Below are 17500 nucleotides of genomic sequence, written 5' to 3'. Positions count from 1 at the left end.
AGCTGTTAGCATCGTGTCAGATTAATCCTGGTGTGTAGTCGTGTTCAGTTCTTACTCGGCTGTCAGTGTCAGGCTTCTGCTGAGCTAACGATAGCACTAGCTAGCCTGTTAGCACGCTAAGCTAAATGCTCACCTATTTAGCTTCGTTAGCCTGCTAGCTTGCTTCACTAAAAACGTCAGACAAGTGAGGGACATGTGTGAAACTTCGCTATCTCGTGCACAATATGTTCCTTAGCTTTGTCACGTACAACACTATATCAGAGAAGGCATATTTTCTCATTAAGTTCATTTTTTTGTGTGCAAAAGTTGTGTGAATATGCCAAAGTAAAACCCTGACGTTCGTGTTTTCAAGAAAGAAATGTTACTATGAAGTATTACAGTTTAATACTTGTAGTTTACGTAATGCTTACTGGTTTAAAATAAAGAACAGAAGAAAAACAAGTTGTCTAGCTCGAGATATAGCCTAAACCTTTAGAGGTTGAGTGTGTATCTTGTGAGATAAACAACTGTGAACCTTGTCGTAGGGTGACACCTCGTCTTAATAGATAACGCATTGTTTGCTAATAAACTAACTTTATGCTACAGCGCTGCTCCAAAACTGCTCCACGTCGTATTTATATGTTAGACAGTAATTGTAAAGTCCTAAAGTGAATGTAGGTAGAAGTATATTAAAGGTAAAAGTGACAACAGGAGGTTCAGTGAGTTCAGCAGACAGACAAATTAAACGCTTTTATCGGGATAGAGGCACAGATAACAGTTTAGTTTCCATGGGAACACACAAGAACACACAAGCACACACACATACAGAAACACACACATACAGAAACACACACAGACACACGCGCGCACATACACACAGACACACATTCTCACACACAGACACACATTCTCACACACAGACACACGCGCGCACATACACACAGACACACATTCTCACACACAGACACACGCACGCACATACACACACACACACACACACACACACATTCTCTCTCTCACACACACACACACACACACACACATGCACACACACTCACACACACACACACACACACACACATTCTCTCTCTCTCACACACACACACACACACACATTCTCTCTCTCTCTCTCTCACACACACACATTCTCTCTCTCTCACACACACACATTCTCTCACACACACAGACAGACACAGAGACACACGCGCACAGCACACACACACACACACACACACACACACAGGGAGAGTGGGAGCAGGTAAAACGTGTCTTTTTTATGAAGTGTTACTCGTCTGTCGTTAACTCGTCTTTCTGGACTTGCACGTCAGCGCTGCCTCGGTGTGAACTCACCTGCTCGCAGGTATTTAGTGTGAGATAAGACCAAGAAAAGTAAACACACGTTCCGGACGCCACCCACTGCTCCGGTTGGTGTTTGAGAATGCAAACAGTTCCCTCTTTTCAGTCAAAGTTAAAGTGGGTGAAAACTTTGCTTTGTGTTTCTCATGTAAACATACATTTAGTATTTGAGCGACATAAGCTGTATGACTGTAAAAAGTGCCAAAAACGTTGGGAAAAAAGCATCAAACGAACTGAAAGACTGTTCTCCGCCTCTTGAGTGTTGTTTATTTATGATCTGCTCTGGCTTTTTCCATCGTTTCAGGCAAAGATATGGTGATAATAACTAAATGTATGTCATGTTGCATTTTTCTTTTATTTTGATTGTTTTCTGGGGCATTTTTAGGCCTTTTATTTTCACAGGAAAGATGAAGACATGAAAGGGGAGAGAGAGGGAATGACATGCAGCAAAGGGCCGCAGGTTGGAATCGAACCCGTGACCGCTGCGTCGAGGAGCAAGCCTCTATATATGTGTTCCCGCTCTACCAACTGAGCTAACCCGGCTACTGAGGAAAGACCCCTTAACCCCTCCGCCAAATCTGCGCACTTAATGGCGCTTTTCCATCACGTGGTACCTGCTCCCCTCGCCTCTACTCGCCTTTTTTGGTTTTCCATTACGAAAAAAAGTACCTGGTACCTGCTACAGGTACTTTTTTTTTAGTACCACCTCAGTCAAGTTTCCCAGCGAGCTGAGGCGATACCAAAAGGTGACGTGAAAGCGACAGACGGGGTTGTCCTGAACAAACCCGCCATTTTTAACTAGTTCAGCCAGCTGTGTTTATTTCTGCTGCCTCCAGCTTCATCTGAAACTAAATGTGTCTTCTGACAACAACAACACACCTTCCACGTTCTGGGTGTCGCGTTAGGTCACGGCAGTTTCCTGCCGCGCTGCTATGACGACCTGCCACGCTGAGGCGGTACGAAAAATCTGCAATGTGCAGAATTCATGGCGAGGCGAGTAGAGTCGAGTCGAGTCGAGGCGAGTCGAGGCGAGTCGAGGCGAGTCGAGTCGAGGCGAGTAGAGTCGAGGCGAGTCGAGGCGAGGCGAGTCGAGGCGAGTCGAGGCGAGTAGAGGCGAGGCGAGTAGAGGCGGGTCGAGTCGAGGCGAGTAGAGTCGAGGCGAGTAGAGTCGAGTCGAGTCGAGGCGAGTCGAGGCGAGTAGAGGCGAGGCGAGTCGAGTCGAGTCGAGTAGAGTCGACGCGAGTCGACGCGAGTCGAGTCATGGCGAGGCGAGTAGAGTCATGGCGAGGCGAGTCGAGTCATGGCGAGGCGAGTAGAGGCGAGTAGAGTCGAGGCGAGTAGAGGCGAGGCGAGTAGAGGCGAGTCGAGTCGAGGCGAGTAGAGGCGGGTCGAGGCGAGTAGAGGCGGGTCGAGGCGAGTAGAGGCGAGGCGAGTAGAGGCGAGGCGAGCAGGTACCAACCATGGAAAAACGCCATTAGTCTTCCACGAACTGGGGGAAGGGGCACTGAATTGTATTTTCCAAAAAAACCCAAATATTCAATTTGCAGTTCACATTATTTGTTTGGTTACGTTTTTTTGCTCGATATTAATAACTTTCTGGTTGGGGTTCTGCTGGTTTATCTTCCGTTTTAATCGTGCTTTTCTTTGGAAGGCTGGCTGCCAAAATAATCCACATACTAGCTAATTAATTAGTTGGCGTTGCAAAACTGACAGGAAACTGATTAAGAACTGACCAGAAAACAGACAGAAAATTGACCCGAAAACTGACAGAAATCTGACTAAAACTGACCTAAAAACAGGCACAAACTGACCCAAAAACTGACCCAAAACGTACCGAAAACAGCCAGAAATCTGACTAAAACTGACCTAAAAACTGACCCAAAACTGACCAAAAAACTGACCCGAAAACAGCCAGAAAACTGACCCGAAAACAGCCAGAAATCTGACTAAAACTGACCTAAAAACTGACCCAAAACTGACCAAAAAACTGACCCGAAAACAGCCAGAAAACTGACCCGAAAACAGCCAGAAAACTGACCCGAAAACAGCCAGAAAACTGACCCGAAAACAGCCAGAAAACGTACCGAAAACAGCCAGAAATCTGACTAAAACTGACCTAAAAACAGGCACAAAAACTGACCCAAAAACAGCCAGAAAACAGCCAGAAAACAGCCAGAAAACAGCCAGAAAACTGCCAGAAAAACTGCCAGAAAACTGACTGAAAACTGACTGAAAACGTACCGAAAACAGCCAGAAAACAGCCAGAAAACGTACCGAAAACAGCCAGAAAACTGACCCAAAAAAATGACACAAAAAATGACACAAAACGTACCGAAAACAGCCAGAAACCTGACTGAAAACATTTACCCGCCACGTGGCAGATAGCGCTCTTAGAGCTCTTTACTCGCCAAACAGAAAAGTCACCTGCATTTGGCGCCTGGAGTGTGTTAAATTCGGACCCTGGAAGCAACCCCTCAGATATTTATTAGGAACTGACCCACCAAAAAGATAGTTTAAAGTACTTTTTTACTGAACATCACTAACATGACAGCCATCGAAAAGGGCCGATATCAAAACATTGATTTCTGGATTTTATTAATCAATATCAGCTCACTCAAACAATGTTTTTTAATGTGAGAATGGATTTACTTTAACGCGGCCCTAAGCAGAATAAAGTGGTAGTTAATTGTGAGAGCGTGCACGCAGACTGTCTCGTCACGGTTTATTTTCTCCCTAACTCACTTGTTTGTTTACAGCCCTGTCTGGTATCTCGTTACACTTTATTACTGTCTATTTGACGCCTATCTGTCCTCTTTTAGTGCTGCAGTAATTCACTTTGTGCTTCTGCTCAGACCACACAGCAAGCTAATATGTCCTGCGGCATCCTCAGGGCTGCACTTATTTACTTCTTGTGTTTCAGAAGCCAGCACGGGGCTTAAACACGCGTTTACCGTCTTTCCCCCCCAGGTTTAAAGACTCAGGTGCATGTATTTTGAGGGTGCGTTTAGGGGTTTCTACCTCAAGAAAATGTGGCGTTTTTTCACACCGAAGGAGCAATTTTCACATCATTTTGGACAGCTACTTAGGGCTGCTCCATTATGGGAAAAGTCACAATTATTTTAGTCAATATTGAAGTCACGATTACTAATTGACTTTTGGGAAGATGTTGCCTTTAATAGAACGTAACCCTTGCGTTGTCTTCCTGTGGACCATGCAACTTTGTGTTTTTGTGGGTCGAAATGTCAACATTTTGTTATTTTTCTACACTTTTCTCGACGTTTTTATTATTATATACTTTTTTGGCATGTTTTTTTCTCACTTTTTTCCAAGTTTTTGTCATTTTTTGCGATGTTTTTTTTTTTTTTGGTCTCTCTTTTCAGCGTTTTTTGCGTCTCTTTGTAGTGTCTCTTTTTGGTAATTTTCCTTTTCTTTGGGGTTGTTTTGCGTCTCCTTTTCACATCATTTTGGACCGTTATTGTCTCTATCTGTGTCTAAAACGCTGGAAAAGCTAGAGCAGATAACAGGTAAATAAAGCTTAAAGACAAAACGTGCTAAAGTCTAGGACCTCAAACCAGACTCCTCCGGGACAGATGGGCAGATAGGTCCTCTAGGACCGACTACAATCATTACATTAAAAAAGACATGTAGGAAAAGTCTTTTTAGTTAGTTTTGATGCTCACATTCATTCAGCTTAAGTGCTGCCCGAAACAGCTCAGGTGCTGCTCCTAACCCTTTATAATGTTTGGTTTATTAATGTATATACTGTGTCAGATTTCCTGATGATGTCTCTTCTCGCCGTCTCAGGTGTAGCCAGGAGGATTCGTCGTTTTGAGAGTCATGGAGCCCGACGTGATCCGCATGTACTCCTCGTCTCCGCCCCCGATGGAGGACGCCGCGGAGGAAGAGGACAACGAGTTTGGGGACTTCTCTGGGGTCCCGAACAGCATCAGCTTCACGGAGTTCGACACCCTGACCACTTTCAACCAAACCCAGGCTTTGACCGCCACCTCCCCGCCCGAGCTCCTCCTCAACAACGGACTCAGCCGCAGCTCGTCTAATGGCACCCGCGCCCCAAACAACGAGCTGTCCAAGGCTAACGGCGTTGTGCCGGCGAGCCACTTGGGCGGCAGTCCCCCAGAAAGAACTGAGACCAAAAAGGCGCTCTCTGGCTCTCTGGGTTTCTCCGTGAGCGACACGGACTGCAACGGCGGAGGCGCAGAGGTGCTAACGAACGGGTTCGCAACCTCTGACGTTCAGGGAAGCCCGTCCTCGCAGAATTCTGTCCACTCGCATATAAAAGGAACGTCCACAGAGGACACGGGCAGCATCCCAGAGGACGATTTTGCAGACTTTGCTGCTTTTTCCGATGCTGAAGGACACGTCAGACACACGGCAAACGAGGACTCGGACGATCACACGGGGGGCAGCTCCGCCCGCCGCGACGAGGACTGTAACGTAGAACAGGGAACAACTTCACAGGACAATGTCAGGGACACGAACACAAACAGAACTGGACCCAACGCGTCCTGCTCTGATTCCATATCTGTCCCGGCTGCCGACTCTCGACAAAGGGACGCAGCCTTCGCACAGGAGCACTTGGCGTCGGAGGAAGTATGCACTAACAGACCGCTCGCTCTGAACGGGGCGGACTTGGCCGACGGGGGAGATTCCACAGACGCGACGGGCTACAGTGAAAAAGACCTCTCGTCGGAGACGGAGACTTCGTTGGGCCGTCCCCTGTCCACAGACGCTCTGGAGGAGTTCGGGGACGTGAGCACCACCGGGTCGGCGCCCTCTCCGCTCCTCCAGGGGGAGACGGCCACGCCCGGCGACCACAGCCAGCTGGCAGAGGACGACGAGGACGAAGACTTCGGGGACTTTGGAGACGCAGGCTCGTTCAGCGGTCGGGGCTTCGCAGACTTCGACCAGATGGACGACAGCCCCGCTCGGCCGCAAGATGCCGCAAACGCCAAGGAGGAGGAAGACGACTTCGGCGACTTTAACTCCCCGAAACTTCACGCTGGTGACGACAGGGAGGATGGCGGTGAGTTTGCGGACTTCCCCGTCAGCAACAGTTTTGGGAATTTCAGCTCGGCGGCGGAAGGCGCGGACGGCGAGGCGGGCGCAGGGTGGAGAGCGTTCGGGGAGCAGGAGGCGAAGGACGGCGAGTCCTGGGCGGCGTTCAGCACGGAGCAGAGCGTTGCTCCTCCGGCAGAGAGCCGAGGGGAGGAGGAGGAGGAGGAGGAGGAGGAGGAAGAAGAAGAGGAGGAGGAGGAGGAGTGGCATCAAAGTGAACATCCTGCAGTCAGCGAGGAAACCAGCACGACAGACAGACAGTCGGTAAGAACTGGTCCGACTGGGAAGCTTCATGGCTTCAGAGTTATAATTCTAATCTTTTATTTATGGAGCACTTTTCAAAATCCACGTTCAGTTACTTTATTATCCCGAATGTGAAAATGTAAAGGCGCTGACACGCCAACCTGATAATCGGCCGTCGGACAGTCTGGCGAGGTCGGTGACTCGAGTCTGTTCCGTGCTGTCGTCCGTCAGAGGGGCCGTCGGCCTTCATTTTGGCCGTCGTGACACGTTGCGTCGGAGGGCGGGCAGTCAGACTCCATGACCCATCTGATTGGTGGAGAGCTAACCCGGAAATGACGAGCGGGATGAGCGTGACTAGAGTCTCTCAAAATCTGACGAAAATCTTTTAAACTGACCTTTGTTGATCTGAAATGAAGATTCAGCAGCTGCACGGCCTGTTTCTCTCTTAAAGGGGTGATAGAGTGATGATATACGGTATTTCACACTGTTGCTTAAGGTCTCCTAATAGGGAATGTAACATTGGTTGGGCTGAATATTGCCTGAATGCTATTTTATTAGGCCCTTAACTACCCTGTGGATATGGCTCTATTTGGAACAAGAGCTTGTACATACAGACAGAGAACAGACAGGTCAGTGGTGTAGTCTATGCAAATGTTGGGGCGTGACAAAGACTAGGATTTGGGATGCTGACGTCAGCTTCCAGCTTTGTTGAGATTCGCCCGTTTTCAGCAGCAGTTTCAAAATGTGAGATTTGCAGAGGAAAGGGGTATTAATGGGACGTTGAGCTTTTATATATATATATATATGTCCTATACTGTCGTTATTCAACTATGACAAGGGAACATCGGTTTTGCATTCTATCACCCCTTTAAAATGTTCTCAGAAACACGTGAAAAACGAGCCGCCATTGTGCCCGGTTGAAAAATCCGGGAGCAGCCAGACCCAGCGTCCAATCAGCTGCCGGTTTTCATTTTTTGGGCGACGATACAGAACAGCGCCGCCTGCTGTTATGGAGACGTATTGCGTCTCGCGCACGCGCAGAACGTACGCTCAAGTCTGCGTCGCTTTGGTGTGTTCTGAGGCACTTTTTGGACCTCTGCGAGCCGACCGATCAGTCCAACTGGCTTTTCGGCCGTTGGCCGTCGGGTTGGTGTGCCAGGGGCTTAAACATCAGCTTTATAGAACAAAACTAAAAGTATTTGATTAAAAACCTGTACAGTTAGGTAAGAATGGGATTTCATTTGGCACTCGTCTTTAGAAGAAAAGGTGAACGGCCTTCATTATGTGGCATAGGGATGGGCGATCTGGCCTAAAATCCATATTGTGATATACACTGCGGCAGATCGTTTCCATCGCCCATTACTAATGTGGCACATTCTTTTTATTTTACTTTTTTAAACATTATATTTTGGGCTTTTCCGCCTTTAATTTGACAGGACAGCTAGGTGAGAAAGGGGAGAGACGGGGGGGGGGGAAGACGTGCAGGAAATCATCACAGGTCGGACTCGAACCCTGGACCTCTGCGTCGAGACATAAGCCTCTCAGTATATGTGCGCCTGCTCTACCCGCTGACCCAACCCGGCCACGTAATGTGGCACATTCTAACAAGAATAAGATTAAAAGCATCACTTCAACGCATTTTTCTACAATGAAAGTTGTTTTCTATCAGCCATGAAAGATCACACTCGTCACAGACAGTTTGATTATATACTATTAACTTTGACAGTCCACATTTGACAATAATACACGTAGAGCTGGACGAAAACACTAGTTCTGCTGCCCACAAACCAAAAGAGGAAGGTGTTTTTTTTTTTTTAAAGGTTACATTTAAATCAGTCTCTTTTGTTTGTTCATATTGAGCTGAGTCACCGCCCTTACGCTCACACCACTGTTTGTGTTAAACATTAACTGACCCGTTAATGAGAGAGGTCAGCTGTCTGATTTGGTGAAGTGGAACAGAGAATAATAAAATGGTCTATCGGTGCAGAATCAGACGGACAGATGTCGTCACACATACTGATGTGTGGAGAAATTTCGTGCAGGCTCTGCCCTCACGATGTGACCTGCTCAGGGATTTAAACTGTACATTAACACACAGACTGGTGGTGAGTCTGGAAGTCTGCAGGATTCACTCACAGCTGTTTAGTTAACGCCGGGACTTTCTGTCAGAGATGGCAAAAGTACTCACTTCCCGTACTCAAGTAGAAGTGCAAATATATGTGTTAAAAAATACTCTGGTAGAAGTACTGATTTTACTTCTTTACTTAAGTGAAAGTAACGAAGTACAGGCTTGGAAATTTACTTAAAGGTGCCATGACATGATGCTCTTTGGATGCTTTATATAGACCTTAGTGGTCCCCTAATACTGTATCTGAAGTCTCTTTTATTTAGACCTTAGTGGTCCCCTAATACTGTATCTGAAGTATCTTTATATAGACCTTAGTGGTCCCCTAATACTGTATCTGAAGTCTCTTTTATTTAGACCTTAGTGGTCCCCTAATACTGTATCTGAAGTATCTTTATATAGACCTTAGTGGTCCCCTAATACTGTATCTGAAGTCTCTTTTATATAGACCTTAGTGGTCCCCTAATACTGTATCTGAAGTCTCTTTTATATAGGCCTTAGTGGTCCCCTAATACTGTATCTGAAGTCTCTTTCCCTAAATTCAGTCTTGGTGCAGAATTACAGCCACTAGAGCCAGTCCCACAATGAGCTTTCCTTAGGATGAGACATTTCTGTGTCTGTAGCTATTGAGGAGGAGAGTGGGGGGGCAAGGTGGAGGGTGGGGGGGTGTCCTTGACCAACTGCCACTTTGCTTGTTTGAAAGCCATGATGTCTCTCTCTCTTTACGTCTAGTGACGTAAAAATATCTGAAAAATCTGCTTGAGTACAGTAACGCAGTATTTGTACTTTCCATCTCTTGCTTTCTGTCCCATCAAAACGCCGCTTAAAACGTAGTAGTGTAGATGTAGCCTGAGGTAAAGGACCTTAAAACCAACCTTTTTCTTTGTGTTTGTGCGGATGTGAATCAGGATCCTTTTTCTCTCTGTCCTCACTTTTCGTCCCCCAAAAAAACGGATCCCAAAAACAATCTCAGTATCTTCTCTTGAACTCTATATGGCACCTGAGTTGTGTGTTGTGCTGCAGCCACACCCAGCTGCACAGAGCCATCACCAGACTATTAGACTGGATAGACTTGATATGTCAGATGTTGTTGTGGGGCCGTTGACTACGTTTACATGCACACATTATTCCGGTTTTTGCTCTTTTTCCAAAAAAAACGGCACGCACACATTCACGCATGCTCGCACACACACTCGCACACGCATGCACACATTCACACAAACACGCACGCACACACACACACACTCACACACACACACACACACTCACTCACAGAGACATACATACATACAGACACACACTCACAGAGACACACAGACATACATACAGACAGACACAGAGACATACATACATACAGACACACACTCACAGAGACATACATACATACATACAGACAGACACACACTCACAGAGACATACAGACACACACTCACAGAGACATACAGACATACATACAGACACACACTCACAGAGACATACATACATACAGACACACACTCACAGAGACATACAGACATACATACAGACAGACACAGAGACATACATACATACAGACACACACTCACAGAGACATACAGACATACATACAGACACACACTCACAGAGACATACATACATACAGACACACACTCACAGAGACATACAGACACACACTCACAGAGACATACAGACACACACTCAGAGACATACATACATACAGACACACACTCACAGAGACATACATACATACAGACACACACTCACAGAGACATACAGACACACACTCACAGAGACATACAGACACACACTCAGAGACATACATACATACAGACACACACTCACAGAGACACACAGACATACATACAGACACACACAGAGACACATACATACATACATATATATACACACACACACACACACAAACTCACAGACACAGAGTGAGAGAGACAGACAGACAGACAGACAGACACACACACACACACTCATCGTCGGTTAATCAAACAGTCGTTAGGATGTGAGTAAACGGCTGCTGTGCTCTTCTGCAGGCGTCGCTGTCGAGCCGACTGGAGAAGCTGTTTCAGGGCAGCTTCCCCCCGACCGCCGCGCCCTCGGTGGAGGAGGACGTGGCGTCTCTGAGGATCCTGCTGGGACCTCCGGAGGAGAAACCACAGCCAGGAGGAGCCGAGGAGGAGGCAGAGACGTCACCCTGCAACAGGTGAGTTCCTCAATGGGCCACGAAATGAAACATGAAAACTGTAGATAGAAGTCCATCATTCTCTCCGTTTATTGCGTGTCTTTGTTGTCGCGTTTTATCGCTTTTGGTTCATTTTTGTTTTCTTTGGGGTTGTTATGAGTCTTTGTAGTCAGTTTTGCGTCTTTTTCACATCAATTTGGACCATTATCTCCATATCTGTGTCTAAAACGTTGGGAAAGCTAGATCAGATCATAAATAACAAACATTTAAAAAGCTTAAAGTGCTCATATTCTGCTCATTTTCAGGTTCATAATTGTATTTTGAGGTTGTATCAGAATAGGTTTACATGGTTTAATTAGCAAAAAACACCATATTTCTGTTGTACTGCTCATTGCTGCAGCTCCTCTTTTCACCCTGTGTTCAGGTCTCTGTTTTAGCTACAGAGTGAGACCTCTCACTGCTGGAACATCTTTGTTGGCAGTCGCACATGCTCAGTAGCTAGGTAAGGACTACATGCTCAGTAGCTAGGTAAGGACTACACGCTCAGTAGCTAGGTAAGGACTACACGCTCAGTAGCTAGGTAAGGACTACACGCTCAGTAGCTAGGTAAGGACTACACGCTCAGTAGCTAGGTAGGACTACACGCTCAGTAGCTAGGTAAGGACTACACGCTCAGTAGCTAGGTAAGGACTACACGCTCAGTAGCTAGGTAAGGACTACACGCTCAGTAGCTAGGTAAGGACTACACGCTCAGTAGCTAGGTAAGGACTACATGCTCAGTAGCTAGGTAAGGACTACACGCTCAGTAGCTAGGTAAGGACTACATGCTCAGTAGCTAGGTAAGGACTACATGCTCAGTAGCTAGGTAAGGACTACATGCTCAGTAGCTAGGTAAGGACTACACGCTCAGTAGCTAGGTAAGGACTACATGAGCTAGCTAGCTGTTTCTCCAACTTCAGTAGTACAAGGCAGGATTAGCTGGGAGACTTCTTCTAAACGAGGGAACACTTCCACCTTTGTGTGGAATACCTGCAGAACAGAGACATGGAAGTAGTTCTTTTGGAGATTATGGTGAACTAGTGTGTGTTGTAGCAGTGTTGCACCATTGAGAACGAGCTAGCATGCTAACGGTTAGCCCCCTAACCCCCTCGTTTCGGCTAGTGACGTAGAAAGCCGTGCAGATGTTGACCAGCTGACCCGGAGACTGAAGGCAGGACACATTCAGAAACCGTATCTCACTCAGAACAGCATGGAGGGTTTATTTCAAAGTGTGTCTGCGTGTGGAAGCACCAGAGACACAAAATAACTCCCCAAATCCCAGAAAAAGTGATTTTTTTTTTTCATAATATGGGCACTTTAAAGATAAAACTTAAAGCTAAAGAAGTCAGACTACAATCATTAGATCTGAGAAGTCTTTTAGTGACATTCATTCGGCTTAGCTGCTGCCCAAAACGGCTCGGGTGCTGCACCTCAACCTTATAATAGCACGGAAAATGCTGCATATGTATAAATGACAACACCATAAGCCCATCGTACACGTCTCTCCGCAGCACGAAGCTTCTTCTTCATTCTCCCATCTTCTTAAAATAATCTGTCTGGCGATCATTAAACTAGTCTGGACCCAGCTAGGGTTGCACGATACTGACAATGTGATGTTGCGATATCGATTAGGAATATTGCGTTATCCATATTAATTTCGACATCTAAATAGATGACGGTCATATTGGACTGGTCCAACATGAATAAATAAATAAGAACCATGTCTACAGAACAGGACATGTTCTACTGGTGGGACAGTATATAATGTATAAATAAAGAGAACAGGACATGTTCTACTGGTGGGACAGTATATAATGTATAAATAAAGAGAACAGGACATGTTCTACTGGTGGACAGTATATAATGTATAAATAAAGAGAACAGGACATGTTCTACTGGTTGGACAGTATATAATAAAAAGAGAACAGGACATGTTCTACTGGTGGGACAGTATATAATAATAAAGAGAACAGGACATGTTCTACTGGTTGGACAGTATATAATGTATAAATAAAGAGAACAGGACATGTTCTACTGGTTGGACAGTATATAATGTATAAATAAAGAGAACAGGACATGTTCTACTGGTTGGACAGTATATAATAATAAAGAGAACAGGACATGTTCTACTGGTGGGACAGTATATAATAATAAAGAGAACAGGACATGTTCTACTGGTGGACAGTATATAATGTATAAATAAAGAGAACAGGACATGTTCTACTGGTTGGACAGTATATAATGTATAAATAAAGAGAACAGGACATGTTCTACTGGTTGGACAGGACATGTTCTACTGGTGGGACAGTATATAATGTATAAATAAAGAGAACAGGACATGTTCTACTGGTTGGACAGGACATGTTCTACTGGTGGGACAGTATATAATGTATAAATAAAGAGAACAGGACATGTTCTACTGGTGGACAGTATATAATGTATAAATAAAGAGAACAGGACATGTTCTACTGGTGGGACAGTATATAATAATAAAGAGAACAGGACATGTTCTACTGGTTGGACAGTATATAATGTATAAATAAAGAGAACAGGACATGTTCTACTGGTTGGACAGTATATAATGTATAAATAAAGAGAACAGGACGTGTTCTACTGGTTGGACAGTATATAATAATAAAGAGAACAGGACATGTTCTACTGGTGGGACAGTATATATATATAAATAAAGAGAACAGGACGTGTTCTACTGGTGGGACAGTATATAATGTATAAATAAAGAGAACAGGACATGTTCTACTGGTGGGACAGTATATAATAATAAAGAGAACAGACACAACTTTTTGTTCTGTTTAGTTGTCTCTGTCTATATCTTCCCTTACACTGTCACTGTTGTGGCACGTTAACCGGCCAATGAAACATGATCATTACAGCGTTTCAAGCTCTAAATCAAACACAACTAAGCCCCACAGCCAACAGACGGGACGCAGCGCTCCACAAAATAAACAATGTATTCCATACTTACCACCACACTTTCGATATAATATTGCGTAACGTGATATAACGATATTGAGTCGATATATCACGCACCCTTAGACCCAGCTTTCTGGAACAAATAATCTTGTGCTGAATGGATTCATTTTCAGTTTCTAAATACTGTTACTAATTGAAAAAATGAGGAATAATCCAGCCTTTAAGGACACCAGTTTTCTTTGTGAATGAATAATGTATCATAAATAAATAAATGTTCTTCCTTAAAATACAGGGGGCATAAGTCAGTACACCCCTATGTTAGATTCCCATAGAGGCAGGCAGGCTTTTATTTTGAAAGGCCAGTTATTTCATGGATCCAGGATACTATGATCCTGATAAAGGTCCCTTGGTCCCCCCATCATCACATCCCCTTCACCATACCCCCCCATCATCACATACCCTTCACCATACCCCCCCCACATCATCACATACCCTTCACCATACCCCCCCATCATCACATACCCTTCACCATACCCCCCACATCATCACATACCCTTCACCATACCCCCCCATCATCACATACCCTTCACCATACCCCCCCCACATCATCACATACCCTTCACCATACCCCCCACATCATCACATACCCTTCACCATACCCCCCCCACATCATCACATACCCTTCACCATACCCCCCACATCATCACATACCCTTCACCATACCCCCCCACATCATCACATACCCTTCACCATACCCCCCACATCATCACATACCCTTCACCATACCCCCCACATCATCACATACCCTTCACCATACCCCCCCCACATCATCACATACCCTTCACCATACCCCCCCACATCATCACATACCCTTCACCATACCCCCCACATCATCACATACCCTTCACCATACCCCCCCACATCATCACATACCCTTCACCATACCCCCCACATCATCACATACCCTTCACCATACCCCCCACATCATCACATACCCTTCACCATACCCCCCACATCATCACATACCCTTCACCATACCCCCCCACATCATCACATACCCTTCACCATACCCCCCACATCATCACATACCCCTTCACCATACTCCCCCACATCATCACATACCCTTCACCAGACCCCCCACAACATCACACACCCTTCACCATACCCCCCCATCATCACATACCCTTCACCATACCCCCACATCATCACATACCCTTCACCATACCCCCCACATCATCACATCCCCTTCACCATACCCCCCCCATCATCACACACCCTTCACCATACCCCCCACATCATCACACACCCTTCATCATACTCCCCCCATCATCACATACCCTTCACCATACCCCCCACATCATCACATCCCCTTCACCATACCCCCCCCATCATCACATCCCCTTCACCATACCCCATCGAGATTCACACCTCTAGCATTCACACAAGAGTCTTGGTGGAAAAAGAGGGTATTTGTGTGTTAAAGCCTGTCTCTCTCTCTCTCCGTTTGTCTCTGCTGCGTCTCTTAGGTCGATACGTGGCGGCGTGTGGATGCAGCTTCAGGACATCCACGAGGCGCTCGGCCTCCGATACCAGTGGGGGGGCTCATACTGCAACAAAGCACTACTCTGCTGCCTGGGCATCGACACCCGCAACATTGTAAGTCCCCGAGTCTCGCACTGCCGTTTTGGATTGACCCTTTTTGAAGTTGGAAATGCTCAGATAACCTTCTGATCTGCATTAACACTTTCCTTCACTACACGTTGTTTACACACGCACGCACGCACGCACGCACGCACGCACGCACTCACTCACTCACTCACTCACTCACTCGCACACTCACTCACACACACACACACACACACTGTCACGCACTCGCACACACTTTCACGCACACACACACACTCACACGCACTTGCACACACACACTCACGCACGCACACACACACACACTGTCACACACTCACACACACACTCACGCACGCATACACACTCTCACGCTCACGCACACACACACACACACCCACACACACACACAAAGTCACGTACTGTCACGCACTGTCACGCACTCGCACGCACTCTCACACACACTCACGCACGCACGCACACACACACACACACACAAAGTCACGTACTGTCACGCACTGTCACGCACTGTCACGCACTCGCACGCACTCTCACACACACTCACGCACGCACGCACACACACACACACACTGTCACACACTCACACACACACTCACGCACGCATACACACTCACACGCACGCACACACACTCTCACGCTCACGCACACACCCACACACACACACACAGTCACGTACTGTCACGCACTGTCACGCACTCGCACGCACTCTCACACACACTCTCACGCACGCACGTGCACACTCTCACGCGCACACTCTCACGCACACACTCTCACGCACACACTCTCACGCACTCGCACACACACACACTCACTCACGCGCACACTCTCACACACACACACACTCACGCGCACACTCTCTCTCACACACACACACACACACACACACACAGTTCCGCTCACCCCCAGTGTGTGATGTATTTTGAGTTTTTCTAACCGGCTGCTTTATTGTTTGCAGCTGTTCACGGGACAGAAGAAGCAGCCGGTCATCGTGCCCATGTACGCCGCCAGCCTGGTGAGTCCAGTCCCGCTTCACCTCAACAAGACAACACTTCACATGTTCATATGTTGAATCATGTATCCACCTAGCCTGACAAGCCAGACCCACATCCAGATGTTGGGTCTGGGAACTCACCATTGGCAGGGCTCAATCTGAGAGGCGGGATAAACGGCTGTCTTTCAGATTCCCTCTTTGTTAAGCCCCGCCCACCGACTCTATACACGATGTGATTGGCCTGACTAGAGTTTGGTTTTTCCAGCTCGCAAGCCAACGGAGAGTTGCTAGACGACCCTGGCTGCAGATTACATTTGCTGCCGCTAGTATCCACCAACACTGAAACATCTTTATTGTATTGTTAGTTTGGCTGTAAATAGTCACACAGTCTTAACGTTTTCTGTAACTGTAAACTGTACACCTTCTGGTTTTGGATGCACAAAAGCCATAATCTAAAGATGCCCTGAGGAAAGGCTTCCCCTTATTTAAATAAAATGCCAAATGTATGTTTTTTAATTCCTTAATTAAGAACCGTAATCTTTGATCACTGTATCAGCAGGATTATCACTTCACCTGTAATGCTGCAATCCAATATCTACATTTACATTCAGCTGTTTCTTCTCTTGTTCTTTCTGAATCTGATGTTCCACCACATTCACACGATGACATGAAACAAGCTGTGAGATTTCTGTATCTTACCTGCAGCTGTTAGCACCTGAGAAAGATTCTTACTGCAGTTTTTCTGACCGCAGGATGCAATAAATAGAAATGAAATATAAAAAAAAAACAATCCGGACAGCAGACCAAACACTTGTAGGTTTACTTGCTGCACGTATGCAAAAGTATACGCATGAAAACATCCCTTTGGGTCCTATTAACGAACCATTTAAAGTGCATTCCCTTCACATGTCCCTGCTGCCGTGCCGATAATCAGCAGCGTGTG

At 46.2% G+C, this 17500-nt stretch overlaps 1 protein-coding gene across 4 annotated transcripts in view; it reads left to right on the top strand.

Annotated features, from left to right (window-relative positions):
- Positions 1 to 17500, top strand: part of aftpha (aftiphilin a) — a 30695-nt gene that overhangs the window by 599 nt on the left and 12596 nt on the right. For all 4 annotated transcript variants that reach the window (XM_078273084.1, XM_078273068.1, XM_078273075.1 and 1 more), the window contains exons 2-5: positions 5140 to 6675; positions 10804 to 10973; positions 15449 to 15578; positions 16522 to 16578. In XM_078273084.1, coding sequence (XP_078129210.1) covers positions 5173 to 6675; positions 10804 to 10973; positions 15449 to 15578; positions 16522 to 16578 — 1860 coding nt within the window. In that variant the 5' untranslated portion in view covers positions 5140 to 5172. The remainder of the gene's footprint in view (positions 1 to 5139; positions 6676 to 10803; positions 10974 to 15448; positions 15579 to 16521; positions 16579 to 17500) is intronic.

Source organism: Sander vitreus, chromosome 2 (assembly GCF_031162955.1).
Source record: "Sander vitreus isolate 19-12246 chromosome 2, sanVit1, whole genome shotgun sequence".
Taxonomy (NCBI): domain Eukaryota; kingdom Metazoa; phylum Chordata; class Actinopteri; order Perciformes; family Percidae; genus Sander; species Sander vitreus.
The sequence above is the reverse complement of the archived record's forward strand: the minus strand, read 5'-3'. Positions and strand labels throughout refer to the sequence as shown.